At 52.6% G+C, this 19,487-nt stretch overlaps 1 protein-coding gene and 1 long non-coding RNA gene across 2 annotated transcripts; one reads left to right on the forward strand and one right to left on the reverse strand.

Annotated features, from left to right (window-relative positions):
• Positions 1 to 600: 600 nt before the first annotated feature.
• Positions 601 to 1,431, forward strand: LOC306816126. Its single transcript, XR_013777579.1, has 3 exons — positions 601 to 647; positions 1,007 to 1,109; positions 1,378 to 1,431. It is a non-coding gene; the product is annotated as an uncharacterized lncRNA (long non-coding RNA).
• A 13,656-nt stretch (positions 1,432 to 15,087) lies between these two features.
• LOC306816125 (class I histocompatibility antigen, F10 alpha chain-like) lies at positions 15,088 to 18,452 on the reverse strand (the record flags this gene model as incomplete). The annotated part of the gene is given in 6 exon segments (XM_079332611.1): positions 15,088 to 15,177; positions 15,181 to 15,395; positions 15,488 to 15,759; positions 16,240 to 16,537; positions 16,827 to 17,090; positions 18,362 to 18,452. Coding segments are annotated over 6 exon segments (1,206 nt in total). The 5' UTR covers positions 18,429 to 18,452.
• Between the last annotated feature and the right edge of the window lie 1,035 nt (positions 18,453 to 19,487).

Raw genomic sequence — 19,487 nt, forward strand, 5'->3', positions numbered from 1 at the left:
ATCATTCAGATGACCGGCGTCGTGCTCAGCGCTCTGCTGCTGCACAGAGACCTGGCCATACCCAGCCCCACCGCCCTGCGGCTGGCTGCTGCGCTCTGGCCGCTCTTGGACAACGTAAGGCTCTGTGTCCCCAGCCACGGCCACTGGGTGCTGCCCCCAAGTGTGGTGTCCCATGGATTTCTGGGCCTGTGCACAGAGGGGCCTGGAGCAGCTGATGTGGAGGGCTTTTGCTTCCCTTCCAACAGGACAACCGCCATGTGCAGCTGCTCTGCATTCGCCTCTTCCAAGAGGTGATGAGGTTGGTAGAGGCAAAGGGGAAAAAACATCTCAAGATGCTCGTGAGCAAGAGCATGCTCCCGCTCTTCTTCCACTGCCACAATGAGAACACGCGCGTGGCAGAGGTGAGGACTCCTGGGCGCTGCTGTCCCCACGCTCAGCTGTCTCCCTGCACCCTGGCACCTCGTGGGCCCCAGCCTCCTCCTGGCCTTGGCGCAGGGAGGCAGCTCCTGTGCCCTGGGCTGCCGTGCATCTCTGGCTCTCTGCAGGCCTCTCGGGAAACACTGCTTGCTGCAGTCAGCTTCCTCAAGAGTAGGGATCTCGAGCACCTGGTGATGACAGATCAGATGTGGAGGTTTGGCGAGTGCTTGGTAAGAACAGCCTGAAAGCCCCAGCCCCAGCCCCAGCCCCAGCCTGGAGAAGCCCTTGCCCACGGTGCCCAGTCTGTGGGGCTGGCAGCTGTGGCCCCTGCTCAGTGCTGCACCCAGGGGCACCGGCCTGTGCACCACACGCTGCTCCCTTCCCTGGGCTGTGCCCCACACGGGCTCTTCTCCAGGCTCCCGTGGCCCCAAGGCAGGAGCTGGTGGAGCCCTGACCCAGCTGGGCTCTGCTGCGGGGCAGCACCGCACCTTGCCGGGCCCTCTGCCCCCCTCGGGGCTGTGCGGGCAGGGGATCCCGGGGCCAAGGGGCAGAGCCCGCCCCGACCCTTCCCTCCCTCCGCTCTCCGCAGCTGGCAGAGAACAGGGGCCGAGCGGCCGAGCACCTGCGGCAGGCCCTGCCCTTCCTGCAGAGCCCACAGGAGCCCCTGCGAGAGGCGGCCGTCAGGTTCATGGGTGAGCACAAGGCCGGCTCCCTTCCCGCCCCATTGCCGCAGCTCGGCCCCAGCCCCGGCAGCTGCTGCCATCCAGGCCGGGCCGTGCAGCCCCGCCTGCCCTCGGGGCTGCTGCCGCCCTGTGCCGGCCGTGCCCTTGGGCGGCAGGGTGCGCCCAGGGCCCGGCTGAGCCCTGCAGGGGAAGGAGGTGCTGCGGCCGCAGGGCTGCCAGCGCCGCTGTGGGGCAGCTGTGCCGCTGGGCAGAGCCGTGACGGGCTCTGTGTTCCCAGGGCTGGCCGGGCGCGTCCTGAAGGAGAAGCAGCGAGAGTTCCAGCTGATGTGCAGGGGTGAGTGAGGCCATCGTGCTGGCAGCGGGGCTGGCGATGGCAGCTGCGTGCCCTGCCCGGGCTGCGGAGGGCTCTGCTCCCTGCGTGCACCAGGGGCGGCGTGGGCAGAGCACAGAGACCTTTCAGGGGCCTGTGCCGAGGAGATTCGGGCCAGCACCTTCCAGCTGCTCCTTGCTGCCTCCTGCTGCTTCCAGGCCGTGGCAAGAGCTGGGGGGCATGGACGGGTCAGGGGTGTCTCCCAAAGTTCCCGCAGATGCAGGCTCTGACTGTGCCTCTGTTTCTCTCTCTTCCAGCTCTTCAGGATATGGCAGATGACATCAGCCCTGCCATCTCATGCCTGGCACATCAAGCTCTGTACATAAGCATAGCTGCACAGAGCGTTCCCTCCTCCCGACTCCAGCGGATGCGAGATGGATTCCGCCGGCTCTGGAAGTCACGGCCTTCCCTGGGTGGCCGTGGCCGTCTCTGCTGCTGGAGTGCTGTGGAGAGCTGATGTGGGAGGCTGTGTTTGCTGGGGCCACCTGAGCTTGCAGGGACAAGCTCAACTTTTCATCAACTTTACTTTTGCCTACTGAAAATAATTTATTAATTTAGTAAGTTAGTAATTTAGTAAATTAATAATTTAGTCAATTAGTATAATAGCAAATTAGTAAATAAGTAAATTAGTAATTTAGTAAATTAGCAAATTAGTAATTTAGTAGGAATAATAAACTGCTGTTGGTACACACAGAGGTCCAGGAGCTTTCTTTTGGTGGCCAGAGTCTTCAGGCCAATGGGGAAGAGGGGAAGAAGGGTGCTTGTGCTGGGCAGGTTGGCCCAGCGTGCGGCGTGCAAGGGAAAGTGGCCCAAAGCCCCTTGTCCTTGGTGGTTCTGCCGAAGCCTTAAGGCTCCCGACAGAGCAGCTGGGCAGAGGCCGGAGCTGGGGCGGTGTTATGGGCTGATGTTTGGACTGGCTCCTCTCCTTGCTTCCCCCGTGCAGCTGCCGGTCCCTCCCTCGGATGGTTTTATCTAGGCTGGTGTTTTCCAGCTCGCTCTCTTGCTGCGCTTCGGTTGTGGGCTGTGTCTTGCTCTCTGCCGTCTGCTCAGCTGTAACCCCCTCCCCTGGCTGCTTTGGCCGGTTTTTCCCTTTTCCCCCAGCTGTTTTATCTGTGCCCCTGTGTTGGCTTGTCTTGGGTTTGCTTTAGCTTGTCTAGGGCTCGCTTTAGCTTGTCTTGGGCTTGCTTTGGGCCTGCTCCCGGCTGCCCCTCCCCCTCTCTCCCTTCTCCCTGCTCCAGGGATTTGCACCGACTCCGGAGGACAAGGATCTGGACTTCCGGAACCACTGCTGGAGGTCGGCTTGGGAGGCTCTGCCGCTCTCCCCTGCGAGGACCGGCTGGGTTCGTCTCATCTGGGTCTGGGTTGGGGAGTGTTTCTTTTGTATTTTTGTGAATAAAAAGTTTTTTCCATTTTCACCTGAAGAACAATTCTTTCTGAGCTCAGTGAAGGAAGGAATTGTGAAAAAGAAAGGGGGGGGGGGGCCCTTTGGAGCTCTTTTTTCCCAAATTTGTCCTAAACTTGCACAGAAGGCAAAGAGCAGTGAGTTGGAAGGGGCTTTTATGACTCTGAGCAAAGGATAAATCCACCTCAAACAAAAGATGTTTTTACCAAGGAAAAGAATTTTCACAGGCAAACAAAAATACCATGTTGCAAGTAGAGAAAAGATCTCAGGATTTTCCACTGCAAGAAAACTGAAAAACAACTTCTAGCTTAAACTGAAACACACTAACCTTTTGTGATTGGAAAATAGTAACAAGAATATTGTAATGTCAGTAGGTATGATAGGCTACAGGTGATAGTGAAGGGATTGATTGGTTGTCATGTCTTAGGGTGCTCTGTAATGAAAATTATTTAATGCATTGTAACCAGAACTAGAGGAAGCTTTCAGAGGAACCCACAGATGTGGCTGTCAGGCTGTGGGCTGGGCTCTTGTCACCCACGGCCCGTGAATTGCTGCATCACATGGATACAATAAACAGCATTTTAAATGATAAATAAATTACTGCATCATTTGAAGAGAATAAGCAGCATTTTAAAGAGCCCGCCTGGAGTTCCGCATCCCTCATTTCAGGCTCTTACAGTCAGAGAGTCTTACATGCAGCACCTTGATGGAGTGTTTTGTTAAATTAATTTCTTTTCATTTTTTGCCAATTCACACCAGTTTTATTTCTTTTGGATAATACAATCTCTGATGACTAAAAATAAGTGCTGGTTCTGAAAGCGAACAAAATGAGAACACTGTGTCAAAATGCTGGTGGCTCAGTTCTGAAAACTCAGCAAGAAAAAAAATGGCTTGAAGTTATTAGTATTGACATTTACATTTGTTTATGAAGACAGGAAAATGCCAAAGTATTTTTTTGCACTGCTCCATGTAGGGATTTTGCAGGTATTATATCTTTGTAAATAATTTACTGAATCCTACACAGAAATGGCATGAAACAGAGTTCTATCTGCTCTTAAGATTCAATTGCAGAAATTGATAGGAAGTTGAAACAAAGCTGTGAGTCAGCTGTGAAAAATGGTGTGGAAACAAAGGTCTTTTACATCAGCAATCCCATAACACCAAGGGCTCTGCACTGTTTTAGTTAGACTGTGCAGATGTCAGAATATATGATTCTAATACAATTGAGCATGGCCAAAACTGAGGAGAGTCACACTGACATCCAGTCTGGTTTACTCACACTCCAATTTTAAGTTCTGTCATGGCTGTCAAAAGCTTCCCATTGCATTAAAGGATGCAGGTTCTTCTGCTGCATGCATTAAGGAGATGAAGAAAACAGAAACTTAAATTTGAGCAAGTGCTCTGTTGTCACTAAGAACAAAATGGATATAAGTAATAAAAACCTCCCAAATGTATGCTAGAGAAAATTCTTCCTTGTCAGACACACTGAGTGAACATGGCTGTGTCCTGGTCAGTGTAAATACAGCCAATCATCCATTTGGGCATGTCCTTAAAAACTGCACATGGACTGCACAGTCCTGTTAGGATACCTGCATTTGTACTGCAGTGTGAAATACAAGACCGGGTGCTGGGCAGGGGGAAACTTGTTGCTTCCTCTGAGTGCAGTAAGGAGAGTTTTAGGGAAACTGCCATCAGCAGAAAGATGAAAGATAATTCTTTGGAATTTGATAATTATCTTGTTTTGAAAGATAATTCTTTGTTTCCTGCATTTACAGTGCCTTTTGATCTTTTGGGAAACAGAAGTTGCCGATCTTACTTTCATCAAGCTTAAGTTTTCAGAGTGGTCCACACAGTTCATGGTATTCACAGCAGTGTCTGGTCAGTCACATGCTGCTGAAGCTCTTCTGAAGATCAATTTTAATAAATAATTAGTATTTCAAAGACCACTGGTGTGTAATGACTGCAGTACAATGACTGGAATGTGAGTGCAGTGAATTAACTTGCAGTGCTGCTGTGTTCTGCACAGCCTGGCAGCTAAAGCAGCAGTCCCTTTATTTGATATGTTCTGCCCCTCTGACCTGTCTCACAGCAGCAAAGCACAGATTTTCCTGCTGCCTGTCTGTCATTAAAGTGTGTCTGAAGGTGTTTTGCAGTTAGGGAGTGCATTAAAAATGCCACTTCAGTCAGTGCTGAGCTTCAGTGGCAAAAATGCCAACAAGCTGCTGTTGCTTTGCATGTGCAGAACCAAAGTCCTGCCAAAACACAGCAGTGGTGATTTGCTGATGCTCTGTCTGGCTCTGTTGCAGTGGAAGGGTTATGGAGCAGAGAAAAAACAGCAACAAGACACTCTCTGGCTTGGTGCAGAAAAGAGCAAGAAAGAGCAATTTATTGAAAGAAACCATTGCCTTAAATAAGACAATTTGTGGAAAACAAAATACAAACAGATCATTGGTCAGAGAAGGAGACACCTCTCCTTCCTGACTTTGTCATGGACCTTGCAGGTGTTTATCTCTGTTATGATTCCTTGTCTTATGTTTACAATAGAGAAAAAGTCTCCAGCTTGGGAAAAATCCTGGATAGAGGCTGAGAAAATTTCATGGCCTGAGAAAAATACTTAGAACTTGAGAAAAAAGGCCTAGCTAAAATGTGCCTAGGCCTCCAGCAGTGTCCACAACTGGGACTGGCACCGGCTGTGGGGATTGGTTGTGGCTTTAGATCTTCCCAGAGCAGAGCAGCTGCTGGCTGCTGTAAAGTTGTTTCTTGTGAAGGCATGTCAGGCTCCAAAGGCAAAGAGCCCAAGGTTCTCCAGTCCCTGTTCAATCTCTCTGCCATAAAGTCCCGATGGAAGCAGGAGCAGCTCTCTGCTGCAAGAGGTCGAAGCTGCGGCTGGTGCAGAGTCTCCAGAGGCAGATGCTCCCTGGCCTTTCTTCTTCTGTTCTTCTCTTCTTCATCTTCCTCTTCTTCTTCTCTCACATGCTGGTAGTGGTGATGATGATGGTGGTGGAGGAAGAAAGAGTGATGAGAGAGAAGCAAGAGAGAGCACTGGATCCAATACATAGATTTTTATTAACAAATTACCCAATGAGCCAAAATCGTGAACCTGACAAATTTCTCCTAAACCTGTCAGAATTCCGTAATACTAAAGTCTACACATAACTTGTGCATATGGCCTATCTGTTCTATGTGACGAATATACAAAATATTCCTACTGCAATTTTATTTTTTCTAGAACTAAGTTTTTCATGTCTCAATGCAGCCAGTATTTTATAGATTCCACGGCTTTTAATTTTCATAGTATTTAACACATATTTCTATGTACTTCACACTAAGATTTAAACTTCTACTTCATATCTATGCTACTTAATATTTCTAATTCCTTAAACTAAAACTTAGACCTTTATTTAATGTCTGTGTGGTTTCGTGTATTTTAATTTCTGAAAACATTTTAAATTTAATTCTTGTATACTGTTCTCCCTCAGAGGGAGTCAGAAAGGCTTCTCTGTTCCACTCTCTAACAACCAGGAATGGGGACAGGGACTGAGAGTGGGGACTGGGAAAAGGACATTGGAATGTGAATGAAAACAAGAACAGGGAATAGGAATATGGGAACAGAACAGGAAACATGGAAATAGAAATTGAAGAGAAAATATGGGATGGGGATTCAGAATATGGGACAGGAAACAGACATGGGGATAGGCAACAGGATTGGGAATGGGAATATGGGAAGAGGACTGGAAATATAGAAATGGAAATATGGGAATGGGAATGGGATCAGGAATACTAGAAGGGGAACAGGACAGGGAATATGGGACTGGGAATATGTGAACAGTAACCAGGCAGAGAATACAGGACAGGGAATGATACCGGGAATGGGATCTGAACTGGGACAGGGGCAGGAGTGGTGTGAGACAGGAATGGGCTGGGGGCAAGGGCAGTGGCAGTGGGGAGAGGAGGATCCTGGACAGGGGACAGCAGGAGCTGGGTCAGGGGGAAACGGGGAGGGTGTCAGGGCAGGGGGTCCTTGATCAGCTGCCCCAGAAGCTCCGTCAGCATCTCCCAGTGCAGCCAGAGCCACTGGACCTGGGGAGCCCAAAGCCCTGAGCAACCCCCAAGGAAACGTGAAGTCCCTGGAACACAGGGTCCCCAACATCCTCTGGAAGATCCCTCTGTGTCTGCAGGCATGTCTTACTTCAATGTGTTCATTTTTACCCCAGTACTGGGTGTCTGGGAAGGAGAAAGGGAAATGCAAAGAATATCCAGGCCACAAGGGAGCCAGCACGAAGCTTTTCCTGCACTCAAGGCACTCGCAGGGCTTCTCTCAGTGGAGACTCCGTTGGTGTCTGGTCAAGTTAGAGCGCTGTGAGAAGCTCTTCCCACACTCGGGACACTCGTAGGGTCTCTCCCCGGTGTGGATGCGCCGGTGGCTGACGAGGTTGGAGTTTGTCTTGAAGCCCTTCCCGCAGTCGGGGCAGCAGAAGGGCCTCTCATCCCAGTGAGTGCGATAGTGCTTCAGAAGGCTGGAGCTGCTCTCAAACCTCTTCCTGCATTTATTACACTCGTAGGGCTTCTCCCCAGTGTGGCTCCTCTGGTGCACAGTCAGGTCTGAGTTCTGGATGAATCTCTTCCCACACTCCTCACACTCGTAGGGCCGTTCCCCCGTGTGGATTCTCCGGTGTCTGATCATGTCCCATCTCCTACTGAAGCCCTTCCCACATTCTGAGCACTTGTGGGGCTTCTCCCCATGGTGAAGCTGCTCACGCAGCCCCAGCTCCGAGCTCCGGCCGCCTCCCCGGCCCGGGCTGGCTCTTTCCTGCTGGGATCCCCGGGCTGTGCGTTTGCAGCCCCTCCTGCTGCGGGATCTGCGGGGCTTTTCCTCCCCGTTGCATTCCTGCGCCGTGGAGCCGCTGCAAACGGCCTCTTGCCCGAGGCTGTGCCGCGGGGATTTGTCCTCCCTGCTGTCCGTGTTCAGCTCCTTGTCTGGGGGAGGAAGGACAAGGACAGGATGGGATTTGCCTCCGTGCCAGAGGCAAGGGCAAGGAGATCCCCCCAGGGCTGCGCTGCAGCCAGGGCCATGCTGGGCTGGGAGATGGAGCAGGACACAGGGGGAAAGGGGCACTGACTTCCTCCTCACCTGCCTGGGGATTCCGGGCCATCGACCTCGTCCTCACAGCCTCCTCCTCCTCCTCAATGCAGCCAAGGTTTGGGAAATCCTGGTTTGGGGGGGGAAACAAGGGCTGAGCGTGTTGGGTTTGATGGTGGCGCTGCCCAAGGGCAGCTGGAGCAGTCAGCGCCCCTTTCAGCCTCGGGGCCCGGAGCCCGCTCAATACCAACCTCCCGCACCCCTCCAGGCTGCCGGGGGTCCCCCGGCTCCGGGATCGCCCCTCTGGGCTCTCCCCGCTCCGGGGCTCCCGCCTTCCCCCCCGGCTCTGCCGGGGATCCCCAGAACTGATATCGCCCCCTCCCCGCCGATACCGGGCCATTGCCACGGGGGAGCCGCCAGGATCCCGCCAGGGCCATTTCCCGCTCGGCTTTGGGCTCCTGCAAGATCCAAACATCCCATGAAACGAAAAATAAAACCCTCCCGGAGCCCCCCATGATGGATTTTGGGCGAGCTCCCTCTCCCCGCTCACCTGCGGAATTTCGGGGCGATGCTGCCGGACCCGGGGAAGCTGCGACGTGATCGAACGGGAGAGAGAAGTGCGTGGTTTCAAACTCGCTCCTCCTTTTCCTGCCGCTCCTCCTGTGTCCCTCCTCTTCCTCCCGCTGCTTCTCTTCCGTCTCTTCCCGCTCCTCCTCTTCCTCCCGCTCCTCCTCCTCTCCCAGCCGTCTCCCAGCGCAGCCAGAGCCGCTGGAACTGGGGTGCCCAACGCCCTGAGCAACCCCCAGATCCCTCCCAGGACCCCTCAAATCCCTGGATCCGAGCGTCCCCCGCATCCCCTGGAAGATCCCCCCGTGTCCTCAAGCAGGTCGTTATTTAACATCTCTATTTTTTCTCTGTATTTCGGTGTTTGGGAAGGACAAAGAGAAATGCAAAGAAAATCCAGGCCACGGGGAGGGTGTGCAGCCCCCAGCCAGGTGTCTTCCCAACACGGATCAGCAGCACCAGGGCTCAGGGGGGCTCTGCCCACCGGGGGTCCCTGGGGATCATCCAGCGCGGATCCTGCCATGGGGATGGAGCTGCAGCAGGGCACTGGCTTGGTTTGAAAGACAGGTGTCTGCTGAGGAGCTCTGGAGCTTCTCTTGAAACGGAAAATGTAAACTCCCTCCCTCTAAATTAATATGACTTGGAAATTAAAGAGCTGCCTGGCAAAGATATGGGATTTAGAATAGCAGTTTTTCACTGGGAAATGAAAATAAAAGTATAGTAATATAAAGACCAAAACACTGGCAAGGTCAGAATACAACCTGTAACCCTGTTGTTCAGGGTGTTGGTTACGTTCTGAATAATGGTACCTGTAGTTTTCTTGGAGTGACAGATGTGGTTTTGTTGAACCAATGATTTTGGAGAAGGGTGTAGTTACTTTTTTAACATCTAGTGGTGATGAAGATAGGCCTGGTCTTCTTCTGGGAATTTAGTGGGAAAGGCTGCTCTGATGTTTCAAATTTCAGATTTTATTTAGGTAGGAAGTACTTGGTTTTTCTCCTCGGCTGGGGCACCTCCCATAAGGTATAACTCCTTGTGGGGAGGAGATCTGAGAATGGGTCATGGAAGAGATAAGGAGCCCTGCTCCACCTGGTTTCAGCAGATGGTGATAGAATGTGTACTTCTGCTTGCATCTTGCATTGCAACTTAAAACATTATCTACTCCTTATTCTATTACCATCTGCATCCTACCTTAATTAATACCTTCTTTAAACTCTGCTATGTATTTTTATCTGAAGTGCAACTTTACACACACTTCTCACTTAAGATTAGGTTTTTCTGTGGTACTCAATGGGTTTCTTTATCTTTCTGCATTACCTACTAAGTGTAACTGGGTTTTTGAGCAAAAACAATTGTACAGATTTGTTTGCCTTTGCTTGAGGTGGGCCTAATCTAAACAGTCTTAAAATACCTTTTATGTGTCCTACAGGGACTTTATCCCCATCCAGTGTGTGCAAGGCTTCAGACTGGGCAGGACTTGCTTGAGTGATGGACTCTCAGGTGTTGGCTATTTAGGTGGCTTTTGTTAAGTTCATTTCTCAATTTTTGGATGTTTCCCTGCCAAATGCCTTTAGGGTAATTTGAAGTAGTCTGTCGTACAGTTCAACTTTCCTGGCAGCTGGTGTGTGATAGGGGATATGATCTATTTATTCAATATCCTGGTTTTGGGCTGAGGTGTTTCTAAGGCTGTTCTTGAAATGGGTCCTGTTGTCTGACGATTCTCTCAGGGGTGCTGTGTCTTTATAGAACTTGCTTTTTTGGGCTTCAGACGGTGTTTTGAGTAGTAGTGTGAGGTACAGGGTAGGTTTCTAATGATCTAGTGGTGGCTTCTGAAATTGTCATCACGTAGCATTTGCCTTGGGGGGTTTGAGGCAGTGTGATGTAGTTCATTTGCTGGGCTTCTTTATACTTATTTTTGTCCTCCATATTAAAGAGGATTTATCTGTTTGGCTTGCTTGATTTTAGCACGTCTTACAGTTATGGATAACTTGAGAAATGCAATTTATAGTTAAATGTGCTTTTCAGTTTTGTGCCTTCTTATAGGTGGCATTTTTGCCTTGATGGCTTGAGACAGTATGGGCCTACTGAGCTACGAACAACTCTCCCTTATTTTGCTAATTTGAATGTATTTGTGACATCTCTATTTTTGCAGCTTGATCTACTTGCTCCTTGTTTTAGTGTTCTTTATTAGCCTGACTTTTGGGGACATGGCTATCTACATGATGGACTTTTACAGAGAGTTTGTCTGAGTGGCAATGTTTTTGCACTCATCAGCAGCCTCAATTGTTTTTCCTTTATGTTGCTAGCTGGCCTTTTTTTACCTTTCTAGCTAACTCCACAGAGCATTGGTTACTATTTATGATTCATTATAAAGGTAGAGCTTTGGCCAGTTCTCTGTTTCAGCAGTGTCCAGGGTCAGCTGAATGGCTTTGAGTTCAGCAAGTGCACTTGATTCACCTTCTCCTTCAGTAGCTTGTGTGACTCGTCATGTGGGGCTCCCTGGGGCCACTTTCCACTTCTGGTTCATCTCAACCATGACACAGAAACTGTCAGTGACAAGAGCACAGCGTGTTTCTTGTGCTGGTAGTTGGTTGTATGGTGGAGGTTTTTTAGCCTGGGGTACTTGTTTCTGCTTCTTTTTGTTAGTGAGACTAAAGTTTTTATCTTGTGGCCGGTTTTAACTGTTTTTAAAATTTCAGGGTGATTTGTGTTTCTAATCCGGCAGTGCTGTGTGATGAGAGCAATCCATGGGCTCCATGGGGTGTGGGTGGCGTGGTGGGTAGAGGAGCCTTTTCTTTAAACATCCACCCCAGCACCGGGAGTCAGGGTGCCAGGAGTTGTGCTTTTGTGATAATTTCTTTTGAGGTGGCTTGAACTTTCTTATTATAGGAGGTAAGATTATTTGAGGGGGTTTTTTTGTGAGAGTAGTTTGCCTCAGACTTTCTGCTTGCTCTGCGTGGAGGTTTGTTGCTATTCAGGGCCACAGCTGGAATTGTTCTTCTTAGGGTGACCAGGTAGAGAGGGCTCACAATGTGGCTGCACTCAGGAATGCATTCTCTAAAAACCTGTGGCTCTTAGGAAAGCTTGTGTTTCCTTCTTGCTGGTTGGTGCAGACACTGTGATGATCTCATTGTTCGTTTCAGTGGGGATCTGGCTCTGTCCATCTTGCCACTCTATTCCCAGGAACTGGATCTCTCAGGCAGGTCCCTTGACTTTGCTCTTCTCGATGGTGAAACCTCCTTCCAGCAGAATCTGGATGATCCTCTCTCCTTTTTCGCAAGTACTTTTATTGCCCTGTTCCTCCACACAATTATGTTGTTGATGTATTGCAGGTGTTTTGGACCTTTACCCTTTTCCAGTGCAGCCTGGATCAGCTCATGGCAGATGGTGGGGCTGTGTTTCCACCCCTGGGGCAGTCGGTTCCAGGTGTGCTGCACGTTCCCCCAGGTGAAAGCAAACTGAGGCCTGCACTCAGCTGCCAAAGGAATGGAGAAAAATGCATTGGCAATGTCAATGGTGCCACTTTGCTGCCTTGGGCTCCAGCTCCTCCTGGAGATCCAGCGTGTCCGGCACGGCAGCGCTCAGCACTGGAGAATCAACGACTGGGAGAGAGAGGGGGTCTACTGACTGCTGATCAGAATCCAAATTTACTCTCAGCTACACGTGCTTATATACCAGTTTTAGGAAAGCTGGTAATTCTTTACTACATTGGTTGGGTTAAACGTCATACAGACAAACTTACACATTTTGCAATATTTCTACTTGATTCATTCTTCTTTCCTGTCACCAGTCTTGATCCAATCTTCATGGAGCCTTCAAAGCTCTGTTTGCTCTTGCCAAGGCATCTTGTTTATCAAGCTGCTTATGCTAAATAAATCCACAGTGCTCTGTCTTAGCTCCCACAGTGGAGTCACTTCATTCAAGGCACAATAGCCTACAGTCAATTTCTATTGTCTGTCAGACTTGCCCACAGGCAAACTGGGGCTGTTGAAGGGTGGGTGGGTTTTGCTGAGCACCCTTTGACTTTCTAGCCAAAATTTTATGGGTGGGGATAATGGCATCTTGATTCATCTGATACTGCTGGCTGCGTGCTGTTGAGGAGTGTCACGATCTGCCCAACCCGATCGGGAGTCGTGACGGGTTCTTTTATGGATCTCAGAGCGCAAAGGACACAGCAGGGGACAAAACCAGTTTACTTTTGCACAAATGCACTTTATTTAGTGCCAACCAAAATGCGATAGTGGGACAGAGAGGGAGAGAGAGAGAGAGAGAGAGAGAGAAAGGGGGGTTAGGATTATAGCTACCAAGATGGGCAGATGAATCCTCGTGGAGCCAGCCAATAGATGTCTGTTGCCCTCTGGGGAGATCTCAGGGGTCTCCTCTGAGAAAGTCACTTTTATAGTCCTTTCCCAAAGCGAGTGGCTTCTGGCCAAAAGGTTTGAAGATTTATGAACTATTGTATGTGGAGCTCGTTACCCTGAGGAACAGGTGGAAACAGGACGTTTCAAGGCACACCAAACCATCTTTGTTGTTATGAACACACGCAGGTCAGCCCATACTGACCAGTCCATTGTTCTTCCATCTGTGGGAGCTTTGTTGAGTCAGTGCCCCGTGACTAGTTGTCATGAAAATCCAGTCCTGGTAGGCATCACCTGCTTTTCACAGTCACTTGGCGTTCCTCCCATCCCTGGCCAGCGCAGGCCTCAGGCGAGGGTCGTTGGGCAGAAACAGACGAGAGGCTCACATGGACTCTCACATCTTGTTGGCAGGCTCTCTGGTCCCTTGGCCACAGTCCAAACTCCCCAGCCAGTTTCTGACTGGTTTTGGGGCCCAGGTGCAGTTATGGTTTCTTCATGTTTACAATGCCCTAACCTCCCATCCTGCTTCTACAAACACAACAAAGTCAGGCAAATGATTTCTTCTCTTAGCTCGAACCAGCTCCATCTGCTAGTAATTAGCCCTTCTACTCTGGTTCTATTCTTCTTGCTAAACTCTTAATCAATATATATTGGTTTTATCCTTGTAGCTATAGTGTTAATCCTTTTAATTCTTCCAGACCCTTGATTCACCCTGACCTCTCCCCCCATTCCACTGTCCCTCCAGGAGCCTGACGTGGCCAAACCCTCCTGGGGACACCTCAGACACCAGGCACAGAGTGGGAAATGAGTCCTGGGAGGTAGAGCCAGGTGTGGCTGGCAAGTCCCACTTCCAGTCCTGGTGTCACTATCCCAGTTCCTGGTGTCCCCATTCCCATTCCTGCTGTTCCCATCTCTGTCTCTGCTGTACCTATCCCATCTTGGTGTCCCCATCCCTGCTCCCAGTTGTCCTCATCCCTGTCCCCAGGGTCTCCATTTCAATTCCTGGTTTCCAGAGAGGAATTGCTGGCCACTGGAGAAGGGAAGCCGGATTTTTTTGCCCCAGGAGGATTTATTGCTCAAACCAGGATAATTTCTCACCAGAACTAAAGCATTGGGAATATTTGTGGTTCTTGGCTTTAAAACACTGGAGAATGGGAAATTGATCTGTTAGCAGGAGCTGTGGGTGAGTGGGAGCAGCGGGGATGAGCTCTGCTGGCAGCTCTCGGTTTCCTGGGAAGAGGGAAGGGGCCAGATCCAGTTCCATGGATTGTTCAGGCAGTGACTCCTGCTGGGATGAGAGAGGGTCACAGTGTCACCCTGTCCCTGTCCCCATACCACAGGATGGACCTGGCTGGAGCCCATGGAGAGCAGGAGCTGCTCCAGAATCCCACCTGAGCCTGTTCTAATCCTGCTCCATTCAAACCATGTGATCCCTCTCCATCCATCTTGCCCCAGTCCTGCTCCATCCATCCCACCCAACCTCGTCCCAAAGACCCTGGCCCAATCCCTCTCTGGAATGCCAACCTGATCCCTCTCCATCCATCCTGCTCCAATTCTGCTCCATCCATCATCCATCCATCTATGCATCCATCCACCCATCTATCCATCATCCATCCATCATCCATGCAACCATCCACCCATCTATCATCCATCCATCCATCCATTCATCATCCACCCATGATCCATCCTCCCATCATTCATCCATCATCCATGCATCATCCATCTATCCATCCATCCAACCATCCATCCTTCATCCACCCATCCATCCATCACCCATCATCCATCCATCCATCCAACCATCCATCATCCAGCCATGCATCATCCATCATCTATCCATCATCCAACCATCATCCATGCATTCATCCATCCATGCATCCAACATGCATCCATCTATCCATTCATCATCCATCATCCACCCATGATCCATCCTCCCGTCATCCATCTTCCAGCTATGCATCCATCCATCATCCATCATCCATCATCCATCCATCCCAGCTGATCCTACTCCAGAACCCAGCCCTGATCCCATGCCACAATTCAATCTCATCCTGCTCTGGACTCCTGCTCTAATCTGGAATCCCTCCCTGATCCCAATCTGTCAATTCTGCCCCAATCCCCATCTGGAATCCCACCCTGACCCTGCTCCATTCCTGCAGTCATTCCCAGCAGAAAAGGAAGATCCATGAGATTCCAGCACGGATCACACACTTAGATTAACCCCAGGATACATTCTGGGATCCACATGGAGGGGATCCAGAGCTGGATCCAGAGCTGGAACTCAATGGCTGCCATGTTGTATCCATTCATGTCCCTCTTCCATGTGGAAAAACAGTGGGATCAGCGTCAGTGGCACAGGATTCCCAGAAAGGTGCTGGGTGGATCTGTGCCCCTTCCTGACCCCCATCCCGTGTGTTACCGGATTGGCGCTTCCAGACGACGAATCCAACGAGGACAATGAGGATGATGATGGCAACAATGGACACAGCGACCACCACGGTGAGATTTCCACCAGATGTCGGCTCTGGGAATTGTGGGATGGTGAGGAGGGGGAGAGGAATCCCCATCTGGGAATTCCAACTCCCCAATTCCCACATTCCACATTCCCAGCCTCACCCCAAGCGAAGATCCCGGGCTCCGACATTCCGGGATGCTCCACCCGGCACCGGTACTGCTCCCGCTCCTCCGGCCGCGCCTCGATCCTGGCCCAGGTGTGGAAGGTGCCGTCGCTGTTGGGAACGACCCCGCCCCACTCCGTCTCCTGATCCCGGATTTCATCCCCCTTCATCCAGTTGACCGCGATGGCCTTGGGGTAGAATCCGTACGCGTGGCAGGACAAGATCAGCATCCCGTGTTCCTCTTTTCCAGACACATGGACATCAGGGGCTCTGGAATGGGATAACAATGAGAGACATCCATGGAATTCCATGGGAATGGGATGGGGGTGAGATCTGCCCATGGAATTCCCACTGGAATGGGATGGGGGTAAGATCTTCCCGTGGAATATGCACAGGAATGGGATGGGGGTGAGATCTGCCTATGCAATTTCCACTGGAGTGAGAAATTGTTCATGGAATATGCACAGTAATGGGATGGGGGTGAGATCTGCCCATGGAATTCCATGGGAATGGGATGGGGGTGAGATCTGCCCATGGAATTCCCACTGGAATGGGATGGGGGTGATATCTGCCCATAGAATTTCATGGGAATGGGATGGGGAAGAGCCCTGCCCACGGAATTTACATTGGAATAGGATGGGGGTGAGATCTGCTCATGGAATTCCATGGGAATGGGATGGGGGTGAGATCTGCCCATGGAATTGCCACAGGATTTACCCTGTTCCCAAGTCCTCCATTCCCAAACCCCACACTCCCACAGGAATTCTGCTCCCACCTTTGCAGTCCAGCTCCTTCTGCCCATATCCAACGTATTTCTGGATCCACTCCGGGCATTCATGCTCCAGGTAATTTGTAAAATCCTCAGCCACATTCTCATCTTCCCAGCACCTCCTGGTGACCTCAGCAGCGCTGTCAGCTGCCACCAATCTCCTGGATTCCAGGTCAAAGGAGATGAAATCCCTCCTGTCATAGCTGTACCACTCGGATCCATGGACACTCCCATCGGACAGGAGGTCACAGCTGTAAACTCGCAACAATGTGTGGAGACCTGGGGGGATTGTACCCACAGAGACCCATGGAATTGGGTCCCAGCCCCACAGATCCCCATCCCAGTCCCATGGATCCCATCCCAACACATGCAGCACAAGATATCCCATACCAGCCTAATGGATCACCATCTCAGCCACTTGCCACCCTGTGAATTCATATCCAAGCCCTATAAATCCCATTCAAGCACTATAGATCCCCACTCCAGCCTCACAGATCCCATCCCATCCCCATGGATCCCATCCCAATGCATCCACCCACATCCCAGTCCCACAGTTCCCCCCACTCACCCCTGCTCTGGTTGTAGCGGTTCCGCAGGTTATCCAGGCTCCTGGCATACACGTGCTGTTTCCCCACACAGATCTGTGTCTCTCTATCCCAATATCCCGGCTCTGCTCCGTCCTTCATCCACTGTGTCAGCGGCTCCATCCGGCCCCGCTCGCTGTCGTAGCGTGTGAAGGGGTTCCCATCCAGGTACCCAATGGCCATGAACTGGGGGATCCCCGGGCTGGGCTCTGACACTGCCACATACAGGTAGCGCAGGGAGTGGAGAACTGGGGGGACAAGGAGATTTGGGGGGCTGAGGGGTCACGGAGCAATGAAAGGGGAACTGAGAGAGCTGGGAAGGGGGTGCATGGGGTCCCAGTGTCCAGGAATGGGGGCTCAGGGGACTCCCAGTGTCAAGGGAAGGGGGTCCAAGGGTCCCCAGTGCCAAGGAAAGAGGGGTCACAATGTGGGGAGACCCAGGATGGCTGGAATGGGGGGATCGGGGGGTCCTTGATGCAGAGGGAAAGGGGGGGCTGGGGGCTGAGAAAAGCAGGAATGGGGGTCCAGGGGGTCTCAGAGTCAAGGAAAATGTGGGTCTGGAGCTGGGGAAGGCGGGATGGATGGGAAAGGGGGTGCAGGGGTGGAATGGTACTGGATAAGGGAGTGCAGGGAGGTGTCTTCCTTTTCAGCGGAACTGGGAATTCAGGGGTGTCCCAGAGCCCAGAATCCCCCCTGGGAGCCTCCACGATACCCCAGGGACCCTCCCAGACCCCCGGGGACCCCCGCAGGACGAGCAGGGGGTGGAGATCTGGGGAGATGCAGAGATTTGGGGGGGCAGGAAGCGAAACGGGGAGAGCCGGCAACGGTACAAGGTTCAAGGGAGGGACTGGGAGAGGCGAGATGGGGGATCCAGGGGGTCCCTGTGCCCAGGAAAGGGGCTCCAGGGGTCCCCGGTGTTGAGGGAAAGGGGGGGCTGGGACTGGGAGAGGCGAACGGATCCCAGAGGCGCAGCCTGGGAGACGGGAAAGAGACCGAGGGAGTGCGGTGGGGGAGGGGACGGGGGGCTGGGGGGATTCCAGGGAGTTCATCTGGATCCCATTGGATCCCCGCTGAGACCCCCCTGAGACCCCTGAGACCCTCTGGGACCCCGTTTCGGGAAGCGCCGGGAGTGGAAAACCGGGGGGACACGGAAAGTTGGGAGGTTCGGGGGGTCCAAAGGTCAAGGAAAAGGGCGAGACTTGGGTCTGGGAAGAGCGGGATGCCCGAAAAGGGGGTGCAGGGGGGTCCCAGGCCCGGGAATGGAGATTCGGGGGTGTCCCGGTGCACAGAAATGGGGGTTCAGGGGGGTCCCGGTGCCAGATGAGGGGGTTCAGGGGGGTCACCGTGCCCATTAATGGGGGTTCAGGGGAGTCTTTTTGCTGGGAAAGGCGATGGAGAGTTAACAGGACCCAAAATAAAGGTTCAGGGGTTTCTCCGTGTCCGGGAATCAATGGTTAGAAGATTCCCAGTACCCGGAAATGGAAGTCCAGGGGGTCCCAGTTTCGGGGGTCCCACTCACCTTTCGTCGCGCCCCCCGGGTCCCCCAGGAGCCCCAAGAGCAGCCCCAGCCCCAGCGCTGGAGCCATCGCGCTGCTCCGCTGCGATCCCGCTCCCAGAACTGGCCCCGCCCCCAGCGCTGGCCCCGCCCCCAGAGCCGCCTCCGGCCCCGCCATTGGCGCCGCTATTTCCTGCCCGCCAATGGAAACTCAAAGTGTCAGTGACGTCACGGGTAGCTGGGTAGATCCCGGTCTCTCGGGTTGGGACGCGGAAGCGAAAGTGACCGAGGCAGCGCGGGGGGGAGGGGAGACGAGGGAATATCAGAGAATTCCTCTGGATCCCTCTGGATCCCCGCTGCGACCCCCCTGGAGCCCTCTGAGAAATACCTGGGGCCCCCTGGGACCGCCCTGAAGAAAGCGCCGGGAGTGGAGAACTGGGGGGACACGGAAATTTGGGAGATCTTGGGGTGCAAAGGGAAGGAAAAGGGCGGGTCTGGGGGCTGGGAAGGGCGGGATGCCCGAGAAGGGGGTGCAGGGGGTCCCCATGCCGAATTAGGGGGTGCGGGGGGAGTCCCCATGCCCAGGAATGGGGGCTCAGGGGGTTCCAAGGTCAAGGAAAATGGGGGGCTGAGTTCCCGAGAGGGGGAGCGCCGGGAAATGGGGTACAGGGGGGCACTGGGGCTGGATAAGGGGGATCCGGGTGCGCAGGAAATGGGGTTCAGGAGGGGACTTTTTGCGAGTTATGGGGTTCAAGGGGTCCCGGTGTCTGAAAATTGAGGTTCAGGGGGGGCTCGGTGCCCAGAAATGGGTGTTCAGAGAGGTTTCTCTGCTCGGGAATGGGGGTTCAGGGGGTTCCATGTTCCAGATAACGGGGTGATGGGGTTTTCACGACTGGAGAAGGGGGAACAGGGGGGTCCCGGTTCCCCGAAATGAACGTTCAAGGGGGTCTCTGTGCTCAGAAAGGTGGGTCCGCCCGGAAATGGAAGTGCAGGGGGGTCCCCGTGCCCAGGAACGGGGTTCAGGGGGTCCCGGTGCCGGTGCCGGGGCGGATCCCGAAGCCGCAGCTTGGGAGACGCGAAAGTGACCGGGGGAGAGCGAGGAGGGGGAGGGGACAGAGGAAACCCTGGGAATTCCCCTGAATCCCCCCGG

This window comes from Erithacus rubecula, assembly GCF_903797595.1.
Source record: "Erithacus rubecula genome assembly, contig: scaffold_379_arrow_ctg1, whole genome shotgun sequence".
Taxonomy (NCBI): domain Eukaryota; kingdom Metazoa; phylum Chordata; class Aves; order Passeriformes; family Muscicapidae; genus Erithacus; species Erithacus rubecula.